General features: G+C 44.2%; 1 protein-coding gene across 15 annotated transcripts in view; it reads left to right on the top strand.

Moving 5' to 3' along the window:
- The window catches only part of PDE4DIP (phosphodiesterase 4D interacting protein), a 1,465,918-nt gene that overhangs the window by 985,719 nt on the left and 464,228 nt on the right, over window positions 1-15,971 (top strand). For all 15 annotated transcript variants that reach the window (XM_069641322.1, XM_069641325.1, XM_069641324.1 and 12 more), the window contains one exon: window positions 1,613-1,726. In XM_069641322.1, coding sequence (XP_069497423.1) covers window positions 1,613-1,726 — 114 coding nt within the window. The remainder of the gene's footprint in view (window positions 1-1,612; window positions 1,727-15,971) is intronic.

A 15,971-nucleotide genomic window follows, 5' to 3' on the forward strand; every position in this document is an offset into this window, starting at 1 on the left:
CCAGCCCATCTTTGCACATTGTGGATTCTTAAATATACTCCTGTCTTTGACAGTGAATTGGTTTCTTATTTCCTGTATTCTTTACTAAGAGCAAAAGGAAGACCAAATATTTACTTTTTCAGACAATAGCTTGGTAATAGAATTAGAAAAGCAGTATTTGTTGCTCTGGTTGCTAGCTGGAACGTAGGTCTTTTCAGGTCTAAAGGTTTGATATTGCATCATTGAAATCATTCTTAAGAGGGTTTTACAGAAGCATTTAGAGAACCTTATGCAGCTGGCAGGATTTTGTTTTTATAATTAGTGACAGAGTACTGAAATAGCTGCCTGCCTTTATGTTACTTATTTTTCCACAGTGGTATTTAAGTACAAGTTCTGTTCAGTTGATTGGCTGTATTTTCTTTCGTTCATTTTATGCGCACACAATTGACACATTTGCATTTTTTTGTTAATTCAAATATTCTACCTGGATTATTTAGTTTTTTAGAGGCAAATCCCAAACCATCTGGGATCCTGTGTTTTATGTGGCTGATCAGTAATGCACAATATCCTCACTGTTAAAAAGGAGACCTTCTTTCTTATTGTTTGATCGTAATTTAAAATGGCTTTCGTATCCACCATAGTTTTCATGTACCAACATTCTTCTCATTTGTTTACCCAACCTTCACAGTGCCTCACCCACAAAACATGCATTAGCCACTAAGCTACTAGAAGTGAGGAGTTGGGAATTGTTCATTAACTATTTGGTATAAGTGCATATCAAGTTGGGAAACTACCAGCAGCCAGACCATTTCTGATGGATTGTGTTCAATATTACCTTGGACATTATTTCTTAACAGGAGAACAGCCTTCACATCATTATTTACGTTTCTCAATAAACAAAGTGAATTCCAGTTCATAATGGATAATCCATCATATGCAACGTTGCTACAGGCTAAGATGGTTTTTAGAGCGACTTTACCTTCTTGATATACTAGTATGAGTCCAGCAGAATGTCATACCCTCATCGGTCACTGAATAACCAGTAGAAGGGGGTTTGGACAACATAAATGACTGGCAGGCAATAGAGCCATAGATGTAAATAAGAATGTCAGATTTATTTTTTCCATAGGCAACATTTGTTACAGAGGCTTTGAAGGACAACCCTGGGCTGCATTTCAAGGTGTGAATGTAACTTAATTTAAAATGCAAAAGAACCATTTTAAATTTTTACTAGCCAACTTTTCTTAACATTATTACGTTATTTGGCTTATCAAGAGTTATATCTTCTGTAATAATGGGACAAGTTCTGTATTTTTGTACATAGTCCTTGCATAAAGCTCACCACCATCCATATAAGTTAACTTGCCTCTCTGTTTGAAAAACACAGCTGGATTTTTACAAGAAAAAGGTGCCTGTGCTTCAAAAACAGTAAATTGATGATCATCTTTCTTTGTTTGAAGGCATCAAAGGCTTGATATATTTCATCAAGGTTTTACTTCCTAATCCTGTAAAAGTAGCAAAAAGCCCTATAACAAAGTGCAATATAAGTTTAATGTAGATATATGAAACTTGCTGAGGTGTAGTTTGTTTTTGTTGGCTGTGCCTTGTGACAATAAATGTTTTACTTCCTCAGGAGCACATTTACCTTTTGCAGTTCCAGGAGGCCTCTGAGAAAGGACCAGGATTTCATGATTCAATGCTTGAGAAGCTGCAAGAGCGAATCAGAGATCGAGACAAAGCACTGGAGGTAAGACCATGCCTCTACAAGTCTCTACTGTAAAAATCCCAATAATTCAGAATGTAAATATATGGAATGTTAGTGCGTTATAGATCTAGATGATTTTCAATAGTTGGGTTATTATATACAGCTTTTCATAAATAAGTGTCAGAGGCTTGTGGATCTGCTTAGAATCACATGCTTTGGATAGGCTAACATTTAGTGGTAGGTGCAGAGTATTGGATGACTTATTTTCAAAGTTTGAAAAGGGACGTTGACAGGGTGTGTTTGTAATACTATCCCTAGTGTGACGTGTACTATACCCATGGTCCTACACGCTTCGAGGTTCCTCAGATTGTTTTTTGCGCCTTCGTAGTCGGTCGATTCTATACAGTGTCTGGAGTTTTCGCTACTTTAATATTCATAGTTCATTTACTTATATATTTTTCGTGCCTTTTGACAGACGCAACCTTGACGCACATTCGTCAAGCAACATTCAACATCCATCGGCTGCAGATGTCTGACAAATTCATCAACAGCTCAACTAATCATAATGGGCCTCCTTCCTTTGAACACCCTGCTCCTCGAGCAACAAAAACTTATCCGCCTAAACAAAGTCTTGACTGCCACTCGGCTTATCCAGGACAAAACCCAAAACAGTAACAAAGAGGAACTTGCAATCAAGAGAAAACATAAAGAAAAGAAACCTTTAGCCACTCAGATGTCAGCTACACCCTCCACAACAAAAAGTAGTACTGACCTAAAAATCTGTCTACTTTAATACAAGATCCTTAAATAAACACGCCCAATGTATCCATGATAGGATCATTGAGGAGAACATTGATATCTTCTGTATCACTGAAACATGGCTCGCTGACCCCATTGGCCCTACGTGCGACGTTGCTGTCCCTGATGGGTATGTAATTTACTACACCAACAGGGAAACCGGAAAAGGAGGAGTCGCCGCAGTTATAGCTAGAAGCTCCATTGCACTCTTCCAAGGCAAATCGTCATGTGTGGATGCGGAATGATTCACCTCAAGCACCTGCCCACTGAAAACAACTGCCTTAACTTACTAGTAGTCTATCGACCACCGTCTCCCACCCCGGAATTTAATTACAACTTTACACATCTCCTAAACCTCCTGAAAGGCCCAAATTGTGCTACATTAGCGGTCGGAGATCTAAATAGATGGTACGGCAATCAGGCTGACACAGAGGCCACCCATGTAGAAAGCTCACTACTAAACATAGACTACACCATCACAAATAAAGAACCAACCATGAAAAATGCTCACCAACTGGACTGGATAATTACCAACAACCTTGACACACACGACTACCAAACCAAACTTTGTATATGGTCAGACCACTACAGTGTCTCGTTTCAGGTCTCTCTTCCCTCTCCTAAAGAAAAGAATCCCAATCCCCCCAAAAAATTATGCAAAGGAACTTTAAACATATCAAGAAGGAACAATTCGAATCATGCATAAAATACTTCACCTCCACTACTAAAAAAGAGGACTCTTGCGATATTATGATGTCAACCCTCTTAGACCTTCTTAAAATGTTAGTAGAGCAACATTCACCCCTACAGACTAAAACCTTTAGAACCAAAAGCAAATTGCAAGAGTGGTTTTCTAAAGAACTACTCGTGCTTAAAGGAGCCAAAAGAAAACTGGAAAACACCTGGAAAAAAAACCCTACACTTGCAAATAGGGAAAAATTGAAAAATACGGAAACTAAATACAAGAAAGAAATAATAGAGGCTAAGAAACAGTATTTCAACAAAAATCATGGCAGCAGAAAATTCTTCAAGTAAAATTTTTAACATCTTGAAATCTTTAGACAAACCCCCTGCCATCTCACCACCTTTCTTACCATCTCAACAGGAATGCGACAACACCCAAAAACTTTTTTTGAGAAATTAGAAAAGGCGAGAGATAAAATCACAAAAGCACAACTAAATAAATCTAACACGATTGAAATGCCAGCGGAAGAACCACTTGTTAACATAGAACCCTTCCATTTCTCGTATATCACCACAGAAGAGATGAAATTAACTCTCGCCTCTATGAAACCTACCTCATGCGCAGAGAACATCCTACCCGCCAAAATAATTTTAGAAAACCCAGACATCTTCGCCCCCACACTTGCTAAGATTGTGAACACTTCCTTTAGGGACCAACTAGTCCCCCAGGCCATAAAAAAAGTCACAGTTACCCCACTAATAAAAAAACCTGGCTTTGATCCTAGAGACCCAAGCAACCTTAGGCCAATAACCAACTGCAACTTCCTGCTTAAGATCATGGATAAAGTGGCCACCGCACAACTTCAGGCACACATCGAAGCCTCTGACGCACTCCACCCACAACAATCTGGGTTCAGACCATCTCATAGCACAGAATCAGCTATGCTGGACTTACAAACAAAAATGCTCAGCATCTTAGATAAGGGAAAAACGGGACTTCTCATCCTGTTAGACCTCAGTGCCGCCTTTGATCTACTGGACCATAATCTACTCGAAGTAGCCCTGGGCAAAACGGCCAACTGCTCACAAGAGGCAAAAACATGGATAATGTCTTTTTTGAAAGGCAGGACATCTCGAGTCCATTGGGGAGACAAACTCTCCATGGAAAGGGAGATCCTCTGCGGGGTTTCCCAGGGAGCCAGCATGTCCCCATTGTTGTTCAATCTCCACATCAGATACTTATGCTACATTTTAGATCATGCAGATATATTCTTTACCAACCATGCAGATGATACGCAGCTGTTATTGGAACTTAGCGGGGACCATAAAACTGACAACGACCATCTAAACAGAATATATAACATCATAGAACTTTGGATGGATACCAATTGGATGTGTTTGAACAGCAGTAAAACCGAGCTAATGGTTTTCGGATCCACCCAAGCCAGAAACACATTGCCACACGACTACACAAACTTTAAGATCAAAGACGTCAACATTAAAGTAATTGAGAAAGTAAAAACCCTGGGCATGATGATGGAAGCATCCTTAGGAGCAGAAGCCCAGACTCAATACATAAAAAAAAACATGCAACTATTACTTGAGACTCCTCAGAGCTATTAGACCGTATCTATCAGAGAACAACTGTGCCACAGTGGCTAGAGCAACCATCCTCTCTCGGTTAGACTACGGGAATGCACTTATGCTAGCAGCCAACAAAAAAAGCATACAGGCATTCCAGATTATCCAAAATAACGCAGTCCGGATAATCAAAGGCAAATCCAAATCAGACCACATCAGTACAGCCAGGAAGGAATTACACTGGCTCAAAATTGAGAGCAGAACTCACTTCAAGGCTCTTAAAATAACCCACGGGAAGGCACCAGGCTATCTAAAATCGACAATACATCCTTATGCCCAAGCCGCGCCTTAAGATCCTCGGATCAAAGTAGGATTGCAGTAATGCCTCATAAACGTAAATCTGGACTTGGAAAATCTTTCCCAGTTATCACAGCAGGTATCTGGAACAATCTGCCAGTCCAGATAAGGAAAGAACCTAACTACTTACGCTTTCGTAAGTTAGTGAAAACGTATCTCTTTAACTGACCTTGCCACTCCTGACCCCCTAAACCTTGGATTTCTACGAACTGTCTCGTCCCATTTCTGTTAGTCCTCGTGTCCATGTCTCTGCGCCCCGAAACTTGCGAGTTACCGGCGCATTACAAATAAATAAATAAATAAATAAACTATATGCTTTGGCCTGCACCAGGCTTCGGCCTTGCAGTAGGGAGAGTGGCGGCGGAGGGGGGGAGGTTCAATAATTACATTTCTCTGATTAATTACATTTCTCTTAGCGAATGCATACTTCCACTTCCTTTTTCTGCTGCATTTGTCTAGCTTCCTTTACATTTATTATCAAAGATGGAAAGAACTCCATTTAAATTCTGTCCATACTATAACAGGAGATTTCTGTGGAAGGACACTCCGCATGTGTAAGCACTGCCTTCCTCATTATCATCCAGACCGGCGTTGTGCATTGTTTAAACTCTCAAGGAGAGACGTCACCAAACGGTGGGCAGCCTACTCTATAATGGCCAAGTCTGAAACTCCCACTTGTGCCTTTTGAATCAGATTTAGAAGGCCAAGGCAGCGACGGCTCTGTTTCGGATGCCAAAGACATTTTAGAGGAGTCCACTAACTCCTGCGTGTCGATCCCCAGACCCAGAAGGCAGGCACAGAGCTCTGCTATGGGGAAAACTCCTGGCGACAGAGACACACATACGCAAAAACATCGGAAGCACACATCACTGAGCCGATCTTTGTCAGATACGTCAACGAAAGGCCTCACGGCCGTGGAAGGCACTTCCAGGCCTACCGATTCCACATGCCAAAAGCCTGTTGCACATCATCCCCTCTCGGGTCCAGCTCATGGCAGTGCTAAAGTCACAGGTGTCGATTGCCATGCCAGTTAACCCTTCGACGCAGCATGTTTCGCATATGTCAAAACAGTAGTCAAAATCACCCAAGCAGACTATTTAAAAAAAGAAAACGCACAGAAACCTCCCAAAACACTAGCTTTGACTCCAGTTACCAGTTCTTCAGTAACACCCTCTACACTATCATCAAATGCCCCAGAATATACTAGGACCACTTCTCCTTTGTCTAAATCATTGCAAATGATAAGGCAGACTGTAGACCCAAAAGCTATTGTGTTTCTTCTTCCAGAAACTCCCAAGACCGGTCCATGGACCAGGGAATATTTCGAAGACCCATTGGATGAAGTTGCATCCTTTGTAACTTTTATGGACAAATACCCTGTAAGGCAAAAGGCTTTAGATTTAACTTTAGTGGAACCACCAGTTAAATCTCCTAAAGTACATGTATCTCGCACATCTCCAAGACATAGTGACATTGATGTCACTGGGAAGTCACAACGAGACTTAATCCAGGATGATCAAAGCTATTTTCAAAACCAAGACATCAATCAAGACCAGGGTGACAATGACCAGGGAAACTGGTATGATGACCCTAATGATCCTACCAGCTATGACCTAGAATAGAGCAGACATATCTATTTTACCGTCTGCAAACATTACTGCCAAACCTGGGCACACATCCTGTATTGACAACCAGCTTCTGTTCAATGATCTACTTAAAAAAGCAGCAGATCATAAGATCCAAACCAAAGAAATTGTAGAGGACAAAGATTTTGGACATAGATTTTGTGGACGACAGTTTAAGTGAAATGAAAGCGGTCAGTCAGTCCATACCTCTCCTTAACACAATTAAAAAAGATAATTGCCCCATCACTTCCTACACTGTCTCTTACACATGCAGTTAATGGTAGAGTAGAGGGAGTTTCTAAGCTTGCTCCTTCAGACTCCGTTTATATTAGGGGCCATACCAAACCAGATTCACTTCTTGTGACCACAACAGGAAAAAGGGCAGGCATGCAATTGCCTGTCGCTGAGGCATCGCCTGATAAAGAGTGTATACGGCTGTGTGCACTACACAAAAGAATAACCACATCTTTTGCTTTCTGCACACTTATGGTAAACAATACCGCATTGCTTTCAAGTTATAACAATGCCCAGCAGGATTTGGTACAAAGACAACTGATTCAGTCCCAGAACCTTTTAAATTCCAAATACTTAAAGTTGATAAAGAGGGAAGGCAAGTGGCCCACAATATCTGCAAATACACCCTAGACCCTGCTGAAACTGCTGGCAGGATTATAGCTGAGGGCACCTTGCTTAAATGTCACTCATGGCTTTGCAATTCAGGCTTGTAGCTGGAAATGTAGGCAAACCTCATCAATATGCCTGTAAAAGACTCTGTCCTCTTTGGTAAGGGTGTGGATGACGTGCTGGATACAGCTAAAAAAGAACATGAAACCTTACAAACACTAGGGCAGATATCCAACAGACCCTATGATAAAAAGGGGAGCTTTCAACCCTGGCGTTCTTTTCAAAGCCGAGAATTTGCAAAGACAGCTCAATCGGGGTTTGCTACAAACTCAAGCTCATCACCATGGTGCACCTCACAGGGACATTCCACAATTCAAGCCTCCCAAAATCGAGAGTTTCAACAAGGCAAAGATCGGGCAGGAGTGCAACCAAAGAGACTCCACTGCCCCCTCCAACAAATGACTTACAAGCAGTAGTCGAAATGTATGAAATTAAGTAGTGGAACTGACCTGCCCCCCACTTCCCACAAACCCCTTCCCAAGCACAATCCAAACCCCCAAACACACCTGCTGTTTAAGGGAATGTTTAGTGCAGTGCACCGAAGTGCACGTTTCAACTTCTTCCTACACTTTTATTTTAAAACGAAACCATTCTGGAATGGTTTATTCTTAAAATAAAAATAGAGGAACAGTAAAACATAAATAAAAGAAGAGGAGCACCGCCCGGCCCACTTTCACCACTGCTTACAAGTTCATGTACCCTCCCATTCTTCCCTAGTAGGGGCTCCCGTCACTCTTTTCGCCCACACATGGGAGGGTATAACGTCAGGCAAATGGGTTTTAGCATCAGTAACCAAAGGGTATTCAATAGAATTCCTCGAAAGATCTCGCCACCATCAAGCAGCATCAATGGATTTCTAAACTCTGGTCTGGTGGACGGATGTTTAGGAGGCCACCTTTATTGTGAACAGGAAGCAACCTCTGGGAGTTTAGCTAAACCAATCAAGGTAGCATGATAAATCTCAGGAGAGGTGAGTGGGGTTAGGGATCCACAATGAGTCCACACAGTGAAACAACTACTTAGACAGTTGGTTATTAAAGTAATACATTTATTATAGGCATAGAAAAATCATGAAAATGACTACTAGCAAGCAATGTTATCACGCAATACTAAAATACTATACAACATATGTAAAGTCACTGTACTTGGTGCACAACAACCCAATAAACATCCCTCCCAATATCTGAAAGGAAAGAAAAATGGTGAGAGATGGCACCAACTATCTTCAGGATTTAAAATCCTAACTTTATAAATCCAACCCTAACTTGTCTGGGGCTTTGTGCCCAAAGTTAATTAAGTTATGCATTGTTTTATAAGTCGGGAAAACATTAGGAGAGGGTTCCTGGGGACGTGGAGAGGGGTCCAAAAGTTAGATAAGATAGTATTCTAGTGAAGAAAACTGTCCCCAGCTTTCGCAGTGCTTGCACAACCAAGGTATGGCAAAGCCAAACTAATGTAAAAGTTTCAAAAGTTAGGAAAACGTTTAAAAGCGGACATAGGGCTTCATGTAAGTCCAACTGTAACTGGCCACCCGTACTCCAGTTTCTCTTGGGACTTGGCGGGTCATCGGAGGTTGCGTTTCCCTATGTTTTTTTCCAGATCTCGGTGCCCAGGAGTTACAGATTCAAGTGTCCCCGCTCAGCCACAGATGTTGGTGCAATGTGTTCCTGCTGAAGAATGCAGGTCACTCGGGTGCAGGCCTCCTCTAGCACACGACAGGACGCGGGAACGCCATTTCTGGCAACATTCACTGTTGCACGGCGACAGCAGAGGACACAGTTGTTGCGGTCAAAATCCTCCTTGTATCTCGGTTCGTTTGAATGTTTCAACGCCGAAATCTGTCAGACGACCTCTGTGGGACAAGCTTGCAGGCCCCAAAGTTCAGAACCACACTGCTCCTATCGCGATAGCCCAATTGCATAGTTGGTCAGCCCACTGGATGGCCCAGGGACCCTTCCGAAGACTTCTATTGGCTTGGGCACCATGAGGCATCGGGACCAGTTGTTACCACCGTTGCAGAGGGTTAAAGCAGCGACAAGGGTCTTCTGGGATCAGCAGCTTGACAGGGTTTCACTGGGACTTCAGCAAGGGATGGTCGCCAGCCTCATCAGGGATAGTCCATGTGTGGCCCTGCGGTATTCACAGCGGTACAGGATACTTTGCTCCTCTTGGCTACAGGACACTACTTCGTATCCCAAAGTCAAGTGAGTGATCAGACTCAGCCATTATAATTAATTATGATTATTATTTAATGGCAAGGTCCGCCCCATACATGCACACCAGCAGTGGTCCAATCTGGGACCACTGTGGGTCTCATGCAAGCATGCACACCAGACATTCAGGCACCAGTATGTGGATTAAGACCAGACAGTCCCCACCCATTTCCTGGGACACCACACCAAGCCCTGCACTAGCTCGCAAAAAGCCAGGTTCACCATAAAAGGATTTTACCGACCTGGCAGGTCAGGAAGAAGGCTAAAAAGCAAGATGGCCAAGGAACAAACAGAAAACCTTGTGGAGCGGCTATGTTTGGACACTAGCCACTGTTACTAGCCAAACGCGGTAACGTTAATAACACGTACAGTAAAAAGTAAGAAAAATTAACTGCTGCTGCCAGTTTGTTCTTTAGCACATCTTAGGTAACCAAACACATTCCTTTGGGTGTAGTCTACGGTCATTCACAAGAAACCCCATTGCACTGCATTGTAAAATGCATTGTGCAATGATCAGTTACCAAAAAAGTAAAGTCAAAAGAGTAAGGGAAAGATAGTTTCCCAGTACTGACAGCTTGAAGCAATAGTGAGTTTTCCCATAACATATGAGCAAACTCCCATTGGAGTGTAGCTAAGGCTACACTTCATTGTAAAAAGTCAGGACAGGACAAAAAACAAAAGGACATTTTTTTGGGGGTCCATAGAATAAGGAGGGAAAGTTGCTAAAAGAGAAATCTTTCCTAATAAAGAGCAGTAGAGCTGATTCCAGTTATAGAGGTAAACAAGGATATTTATTCAGTTTACTTTTGTGTGCCCAAAAAGGACTTAACCATGCTCTCTGCGTTAGACCTGCGTCCTGCAAACACATATGTCAAGCCACAAAAATTGAGAACACTGTAGGAAGTAATTCTAGTTCTAAAGCAAGGAGATTACATGGCAACATTAGACATGAAAGATGCATACTTTCATATTTCAATGTCGGCGCACAAAAAATACCTAAGTTTCAGAGTAGGTCAAACTCCCTAACAATTCAAAGTACTTCCCTTAGGCATATCCTCCGCGCCAAGGGTATTCACAAAGGTACTCGCAGTGGTGGCAGCCCACGTGCGCAAACAGACAATTCATGTGTACCCTCATCTGGATGACTGGCTGGTAACGGGACACACCACAAGAGTGTCGTCAGAACACCCAGGAAACTATCAATTTGCTGTTTCAATTAGGGTTCTCAACCATCGAGAAGAAATCCAAGTCATGTTCCCAATCAAGTAAAACAGTTTCTAAGAGTGTTAATTTGAACAGAAGCCGCCTTAGTCTTCCCCTTCAACGAGATGGCCCAAAACATACTATTTCAGATTCCACAGTATGTAGCGGGTCATCAGATTATCGTACAAAACTCCATGTGCCTGCGCATGTTTTCTATGCAAGAGTGGCTTGCAAAACAATAGTTGCAGGCAAGCGATCAATGGGACTGTCTAGTGGTGGTTTTGCAATCCCTCATTCGCTCACTGCAGTGGTGGACAAAGGAAAATCTTTTAAAGGGGAAATCATTCACCACCCACGCAATAGAGCACTCAAACCACAGACGCATCACTATCCGGGTGGGGAGCGCACTCTCTCCATCAAACGGCACACGGCATGTGGACACGTGCATTATCAAACAAACACATCAACCTTCTAGAGCTTCTAGAAGTTTTCAAAGCTCTACAAGCTTTCCAATGACTGCTAGAAGAGATAACAGTTCTAGGCCTAACAGACAGCACGACAGCTATGTTCTATATAAACAAACATGGCGGGACACACTCTCCAGGTCTGTCCAAACTAGCCCAGAACATCTGGCATTGGGCACTAAAGCACAACATATTCCTCATGTCATAACATATTTCATGGGAACACAACTGTCTTGCAGATGTCTTAAGCAGAAACACACATTTTCCAAGAGCTTGAAAGGCAGTTGCACACAGATATCATAACAGCATCTTCTCAAACTGGGGTCATCCAGACATGGATCTCTTTGCAACACAAGAGAACGCACAATGCCCAGACTACTCATCCAGATATCCCCATACAGGGTCCAAGGGCAACGCACTGTGGATGAATTGGTCGGGGAGCTTTGCGTATTCTTTTCCCCCAGCACCGCTTCTGAACACGATTATCCACAAGATTCACCAGGAACAAGTGCAACTTATCCTGATAGTGCCAGTGTGGGCACTTCACCCACGGTTTTCACACCTGCTCAAAATGTCACTTTGCCCTCCAGGCAAATTACTGTGCCCTTACAACATGCTCTCCCAGCATCAGGGGACAACACTACATCTGTGTCCTCACACTCAATGTAGCAGGTTGGCGCCTGAAGTCATAGAGTTCGGACTCTTGAACCTACATCGAAGTCATCTTGACATCCTTAAAGAGCTTGTAAACCCAACACAAGACCCTGCTATTTCAACAAGTGGAAGTGCTTTGCCATTTGGTGTAAAACATGCAGCATCAATCCCATTGTCTTTTCACCTTCACATATAGTTCTCCATCTGCCTCCTACTTCATCTCTAAAACTCAGGATATTCTGTCCACCCTACACCCTACCCCCTCTTTTCTGTGAACTCTGGTGCTCCTACAGCCACCCCCCCACACCTTCCTCCTCGTCCTTTCCTCTTTTCTCCCCTGACAAGGTCTCTAGACAAGTCTGATCTATGAAAGTCTCTTCAAACCAGGTTTTTCCTTGATCTTCCAAAATCATCAAAGGCCATATTGACACCCTTGCTCCTGCCCTCTGCTTTGCCTCAGGAGTCTTCCCTCCCCCCCTGAAGCACTCTCTTGTGCATCCTCTTCTCAAAAAACCCACAGCCGACCCTTCTTGCCCAGCTAACTATCGCCCAATCTCCATTACCCCCTTTCTGGGCAAACTCCTTGAAAAGCTGGCCATTTCACAGCTTAACCTTCACTCTGACTCTGTTGGTTGCCTCCACGACCATAAATCTGGCTTCAGAGCAGCTAGAAGCACGGAAACTGCTCTCTGGAACGTCCGTGAAGATCTGCTCTGCATCCTTGACTCTAATATCCCTTCTGTCCTCATCCCACTTGATCCCTCTTCTGCCTTCAACACGGTCAACCTTACCATCCTGCTCAACCACCTGCGTGACAACCTGGGTATCACTGATCAGGCTCTGGCCTGGCTGACCTCTTTCCTCTCTGATCGACCCTTCCAGATTCAACTTGGGTCCTTCCTTTCATTTATCTCCCTATCTACCTGTGGTGTTCCCCAGGGGTCTAACCTCCCACCCTGGCGTTTTAACCAATACCTGGCAACCTCGCTCATCGTATTGCCATTTTCTGCTCCCACTTTTAGTGCTATGCCGACGACACAAAACTCATTTTTCAGGCTTCCCTCGGCCACCTCCTCTCCTTCTCTCATCGCTGATTGCCTATCTGCCATTCAGGATTGGTGTGACGCCAATGATCTCTGCCTGAATGCCAGCAAGATGGAGATCCTCCCCTCATCGGCACACCCTCATCCTCCTTTCCTCTCACTCTCTGCCCGGCCTCCCTTGACCCTCCTCCTACCCCTACTTGCAAGGCTAAGAACCTCGGGGTCAACTTTGACTCCAAGCTTTCCTTTTCTGGCCACATCGCTGACTTCTCTAAAAAGTCAAACATCCTACAGCACCTCCTCAGAGGTATTCTGCCTTTCCTCTCCTTTCCCCAGAAGCTCACTGTCACTCAATCCCTGGTTCTCTCTATGTTGGACTATTGTAATAGTCTCTTTCTAAATCTACCTGCTTCTACTCCCCACCCTTTGCAACTTATCCAGAACAGGACTGCAAGACTTGTCTTCGACCTCAAGCCCTGGGATCGTATCTCTCTGTTAGACAGAAACCTGTGTAGTTCCCTCTGGGACCACTGCAAAAGATTTAAGGCTACAGGTGTTTGGCAGTAAACCCACTTGGTAGCCGTCTGTACCACCCAGATTTACCTGGTAGCTGTGGCTGAGCAGTCAGACTTCCCTCAAGAAGAGTTAGGCAGTATACAGAGCATACATAATAGGTACAGAGGCACAGTAGTACAAGCAAACACTGACCAGAGCTAGGTGTAAAAGTATATAATTATTTATTTAAATGACACACTCATAAATTACACTAGCACAGAAAAGGTAAGTAAGTCAAAACACAGTCACTATTACTTATATGTACATCCCTAGTTATTTGTTGGACAAGTCTAAGTTAACACCACTTATTTCCAAACAGAGGTGAGCGCTTAACGTTAGATGGCACTCCAACAAGTTAGTTAAAAAGGGAGGGAAAAAGGCAGGAATAATGGAAACAGCAAGGTAAACACTTTTCAGAGATTCACAGTAATTTTAGCAAGGCCGTCTATTGAGGAGCAAGGAAGTTCGGTTGCCAGGCCCACTCTAGGGAAAGCCAGGCGAAAAGATGCCCAAGATCACACAATGTCACAAGTCTTTACAGGTGAGTAGAAAAGGGTTTTCTCAGTTAAGAAACGTTTAGTTAGGGTGTCCCAGGCTTACCCAGGGTCGAGAGCCGAGGGTTAAATCTACCCCGTACAATCGGTGGCAAGGGAAGCCGGGCGGAACACGGTACCTTTAAAATGGAAAGGATCCTCCAGCGGTGGCAGTTGTTCCTGGTAGTGGTTGCAAGTCGCGGCGTCGTCCAGAGGAGGAGAAGATCTCGTCGTGGAGGAAAGCTGGAGGTCGTTGCACTACCAGGGAAGAAACCAGCCGTGGAGTTTTTTTCCAGTTAAAAGGATGTTACCCTTATTTCGCGGTTGAGGTAAAAAAGTGGTATCCCGGTTGCCGGGATGCTTGGCACAGGCAAGACGGCCACGAGATGCTTCAGGGTGGCGAAAAGGAGGCAGAAACTGGTTGTCCCCACCAGTCAAGGGAAGAAGACTCTCTGGCGGGAGATCTTCTCTGTCGTCGGGAAAAGTGGTGCGACGGTTCCGCAGGGCTCCACCGGTGGTGTCGTCTTGGCAGGTCGGCTCGGCTTCTCCCTCTTCGGCTTCTTAGGTCCTGTGGCGACTTCTCAAGAACCAGTCCCAAAAACCCTGCTTTTATGCAGCAAACCCCCATTCATACAGCCTAGCTGTCACTCAAACATGCTAAGTGGTGAGCGGGGTGGCTCACCACCTGGGCCAATCACACCAGAGTGCGACATGAGTTGGCAAGGCAACTCAGTCCAGGGTGGCTAAACCCCCTCCCACACCCCCTGTGGTACCCAGACAGAATGGCACCACTTTGGAGGGCTTCTGTGCAGAAGCCCGCCAAAAGTGGAACAAAGGCTCGACTCGGGTTCAGGGTTACTGAAATGAACATAGACGCCATTTTGGCGGCGAGTTCTGGCAAAAAATCCCAACTGGTGAATTTATATTAAATAAATAAGCAGGCGGTATCTTTAACATTGCACCAAAAAGTGGTGCATTAAAATCAATGGGAAATCCCATTGGGAAATATTCCGGTGGAATATTTCCGTGGTATCCACTGCCACCAGCCAGAAACTCGGCGAGGGGGGACGGGACAGTACTCCCTCGACAACGGACCCAGGGGCAATCTAATTGCCCCTACCAGTACTTCCACAGTATGATGGTTTGTACTGGTGAAGTTCCTAAGTTAAGACTAGTAAAGTCAATGGTGACTTTACAGACCCAGGGAGACAGTAGTCAATCCCAGGGTGTGGAGTCTATGTTTGGGGGTCTCTACGACACCCCTGTGTTACTGCACTGAGGGTGTTGTGTAACACACATTCAAAAAACCAATGATAGCCTATGGGAAGAAAATACCCCATAGCCCATAAGCACATAGTAAGTCACAGAAACACTCTCAAGTCATGTCCAAGAGTGAGGGTAAAAGAGTCTCACTCTTGGCAGGAGAAAAAAATAAACCCCAAAAATCCAGCAAAGCTGCTGGGGGACTCACTAGGTTAAGAAATTCAGCCTAAACAGAGAATTCTCCCTAACACTCTCCAGCCCTGTAATCTCTCCACTGGCTTCCAGTGGCTGCAAGGATTAAATTCAAAATCCTTTGCATTGTCCTCAAGGCTTTCTGGGGCCTGGGTCCACTTTACCTTCAGCTGTCCCTTTGTAAATACCTTCCCTTTCAAGCTTTTCGCTCCACTACCTCGAACTCCCTTAGGGTCAGTCGCTTCTCAAAGCAGCAAGCTGGGGGTAGATCTTTGTCCTCGGCTGGGGCCTCCCTCTGGAACACGCTCCCTGGCACTCTTAAACTTGAGGAAAACCATCTCCGGTTCTGGAAGCACCTCAAGACCTTCCTCTTTGCTTCTGCCTTCACCCCTCCTCTCCCCTGCTGAACTGTTCTCTCAAAGCACTGTACACCTGGCA

This window comes from Ambystoma mexicanum, chromosome 1q, assembly GCF_040938575.1.
Source record: "Ambystoma mexicanum isolate Mex_15411 chromosome 1q, UKY_AmexF1_1, whole genome shotgun sequence".
In the NCBI taxonomy this organism is placed as follows: Eukaryota; Metazoa; Chordata; class Amphibia; order Caudata; family Ambystomatidae; genus Ambystoma; species Ambystoma mexicanum.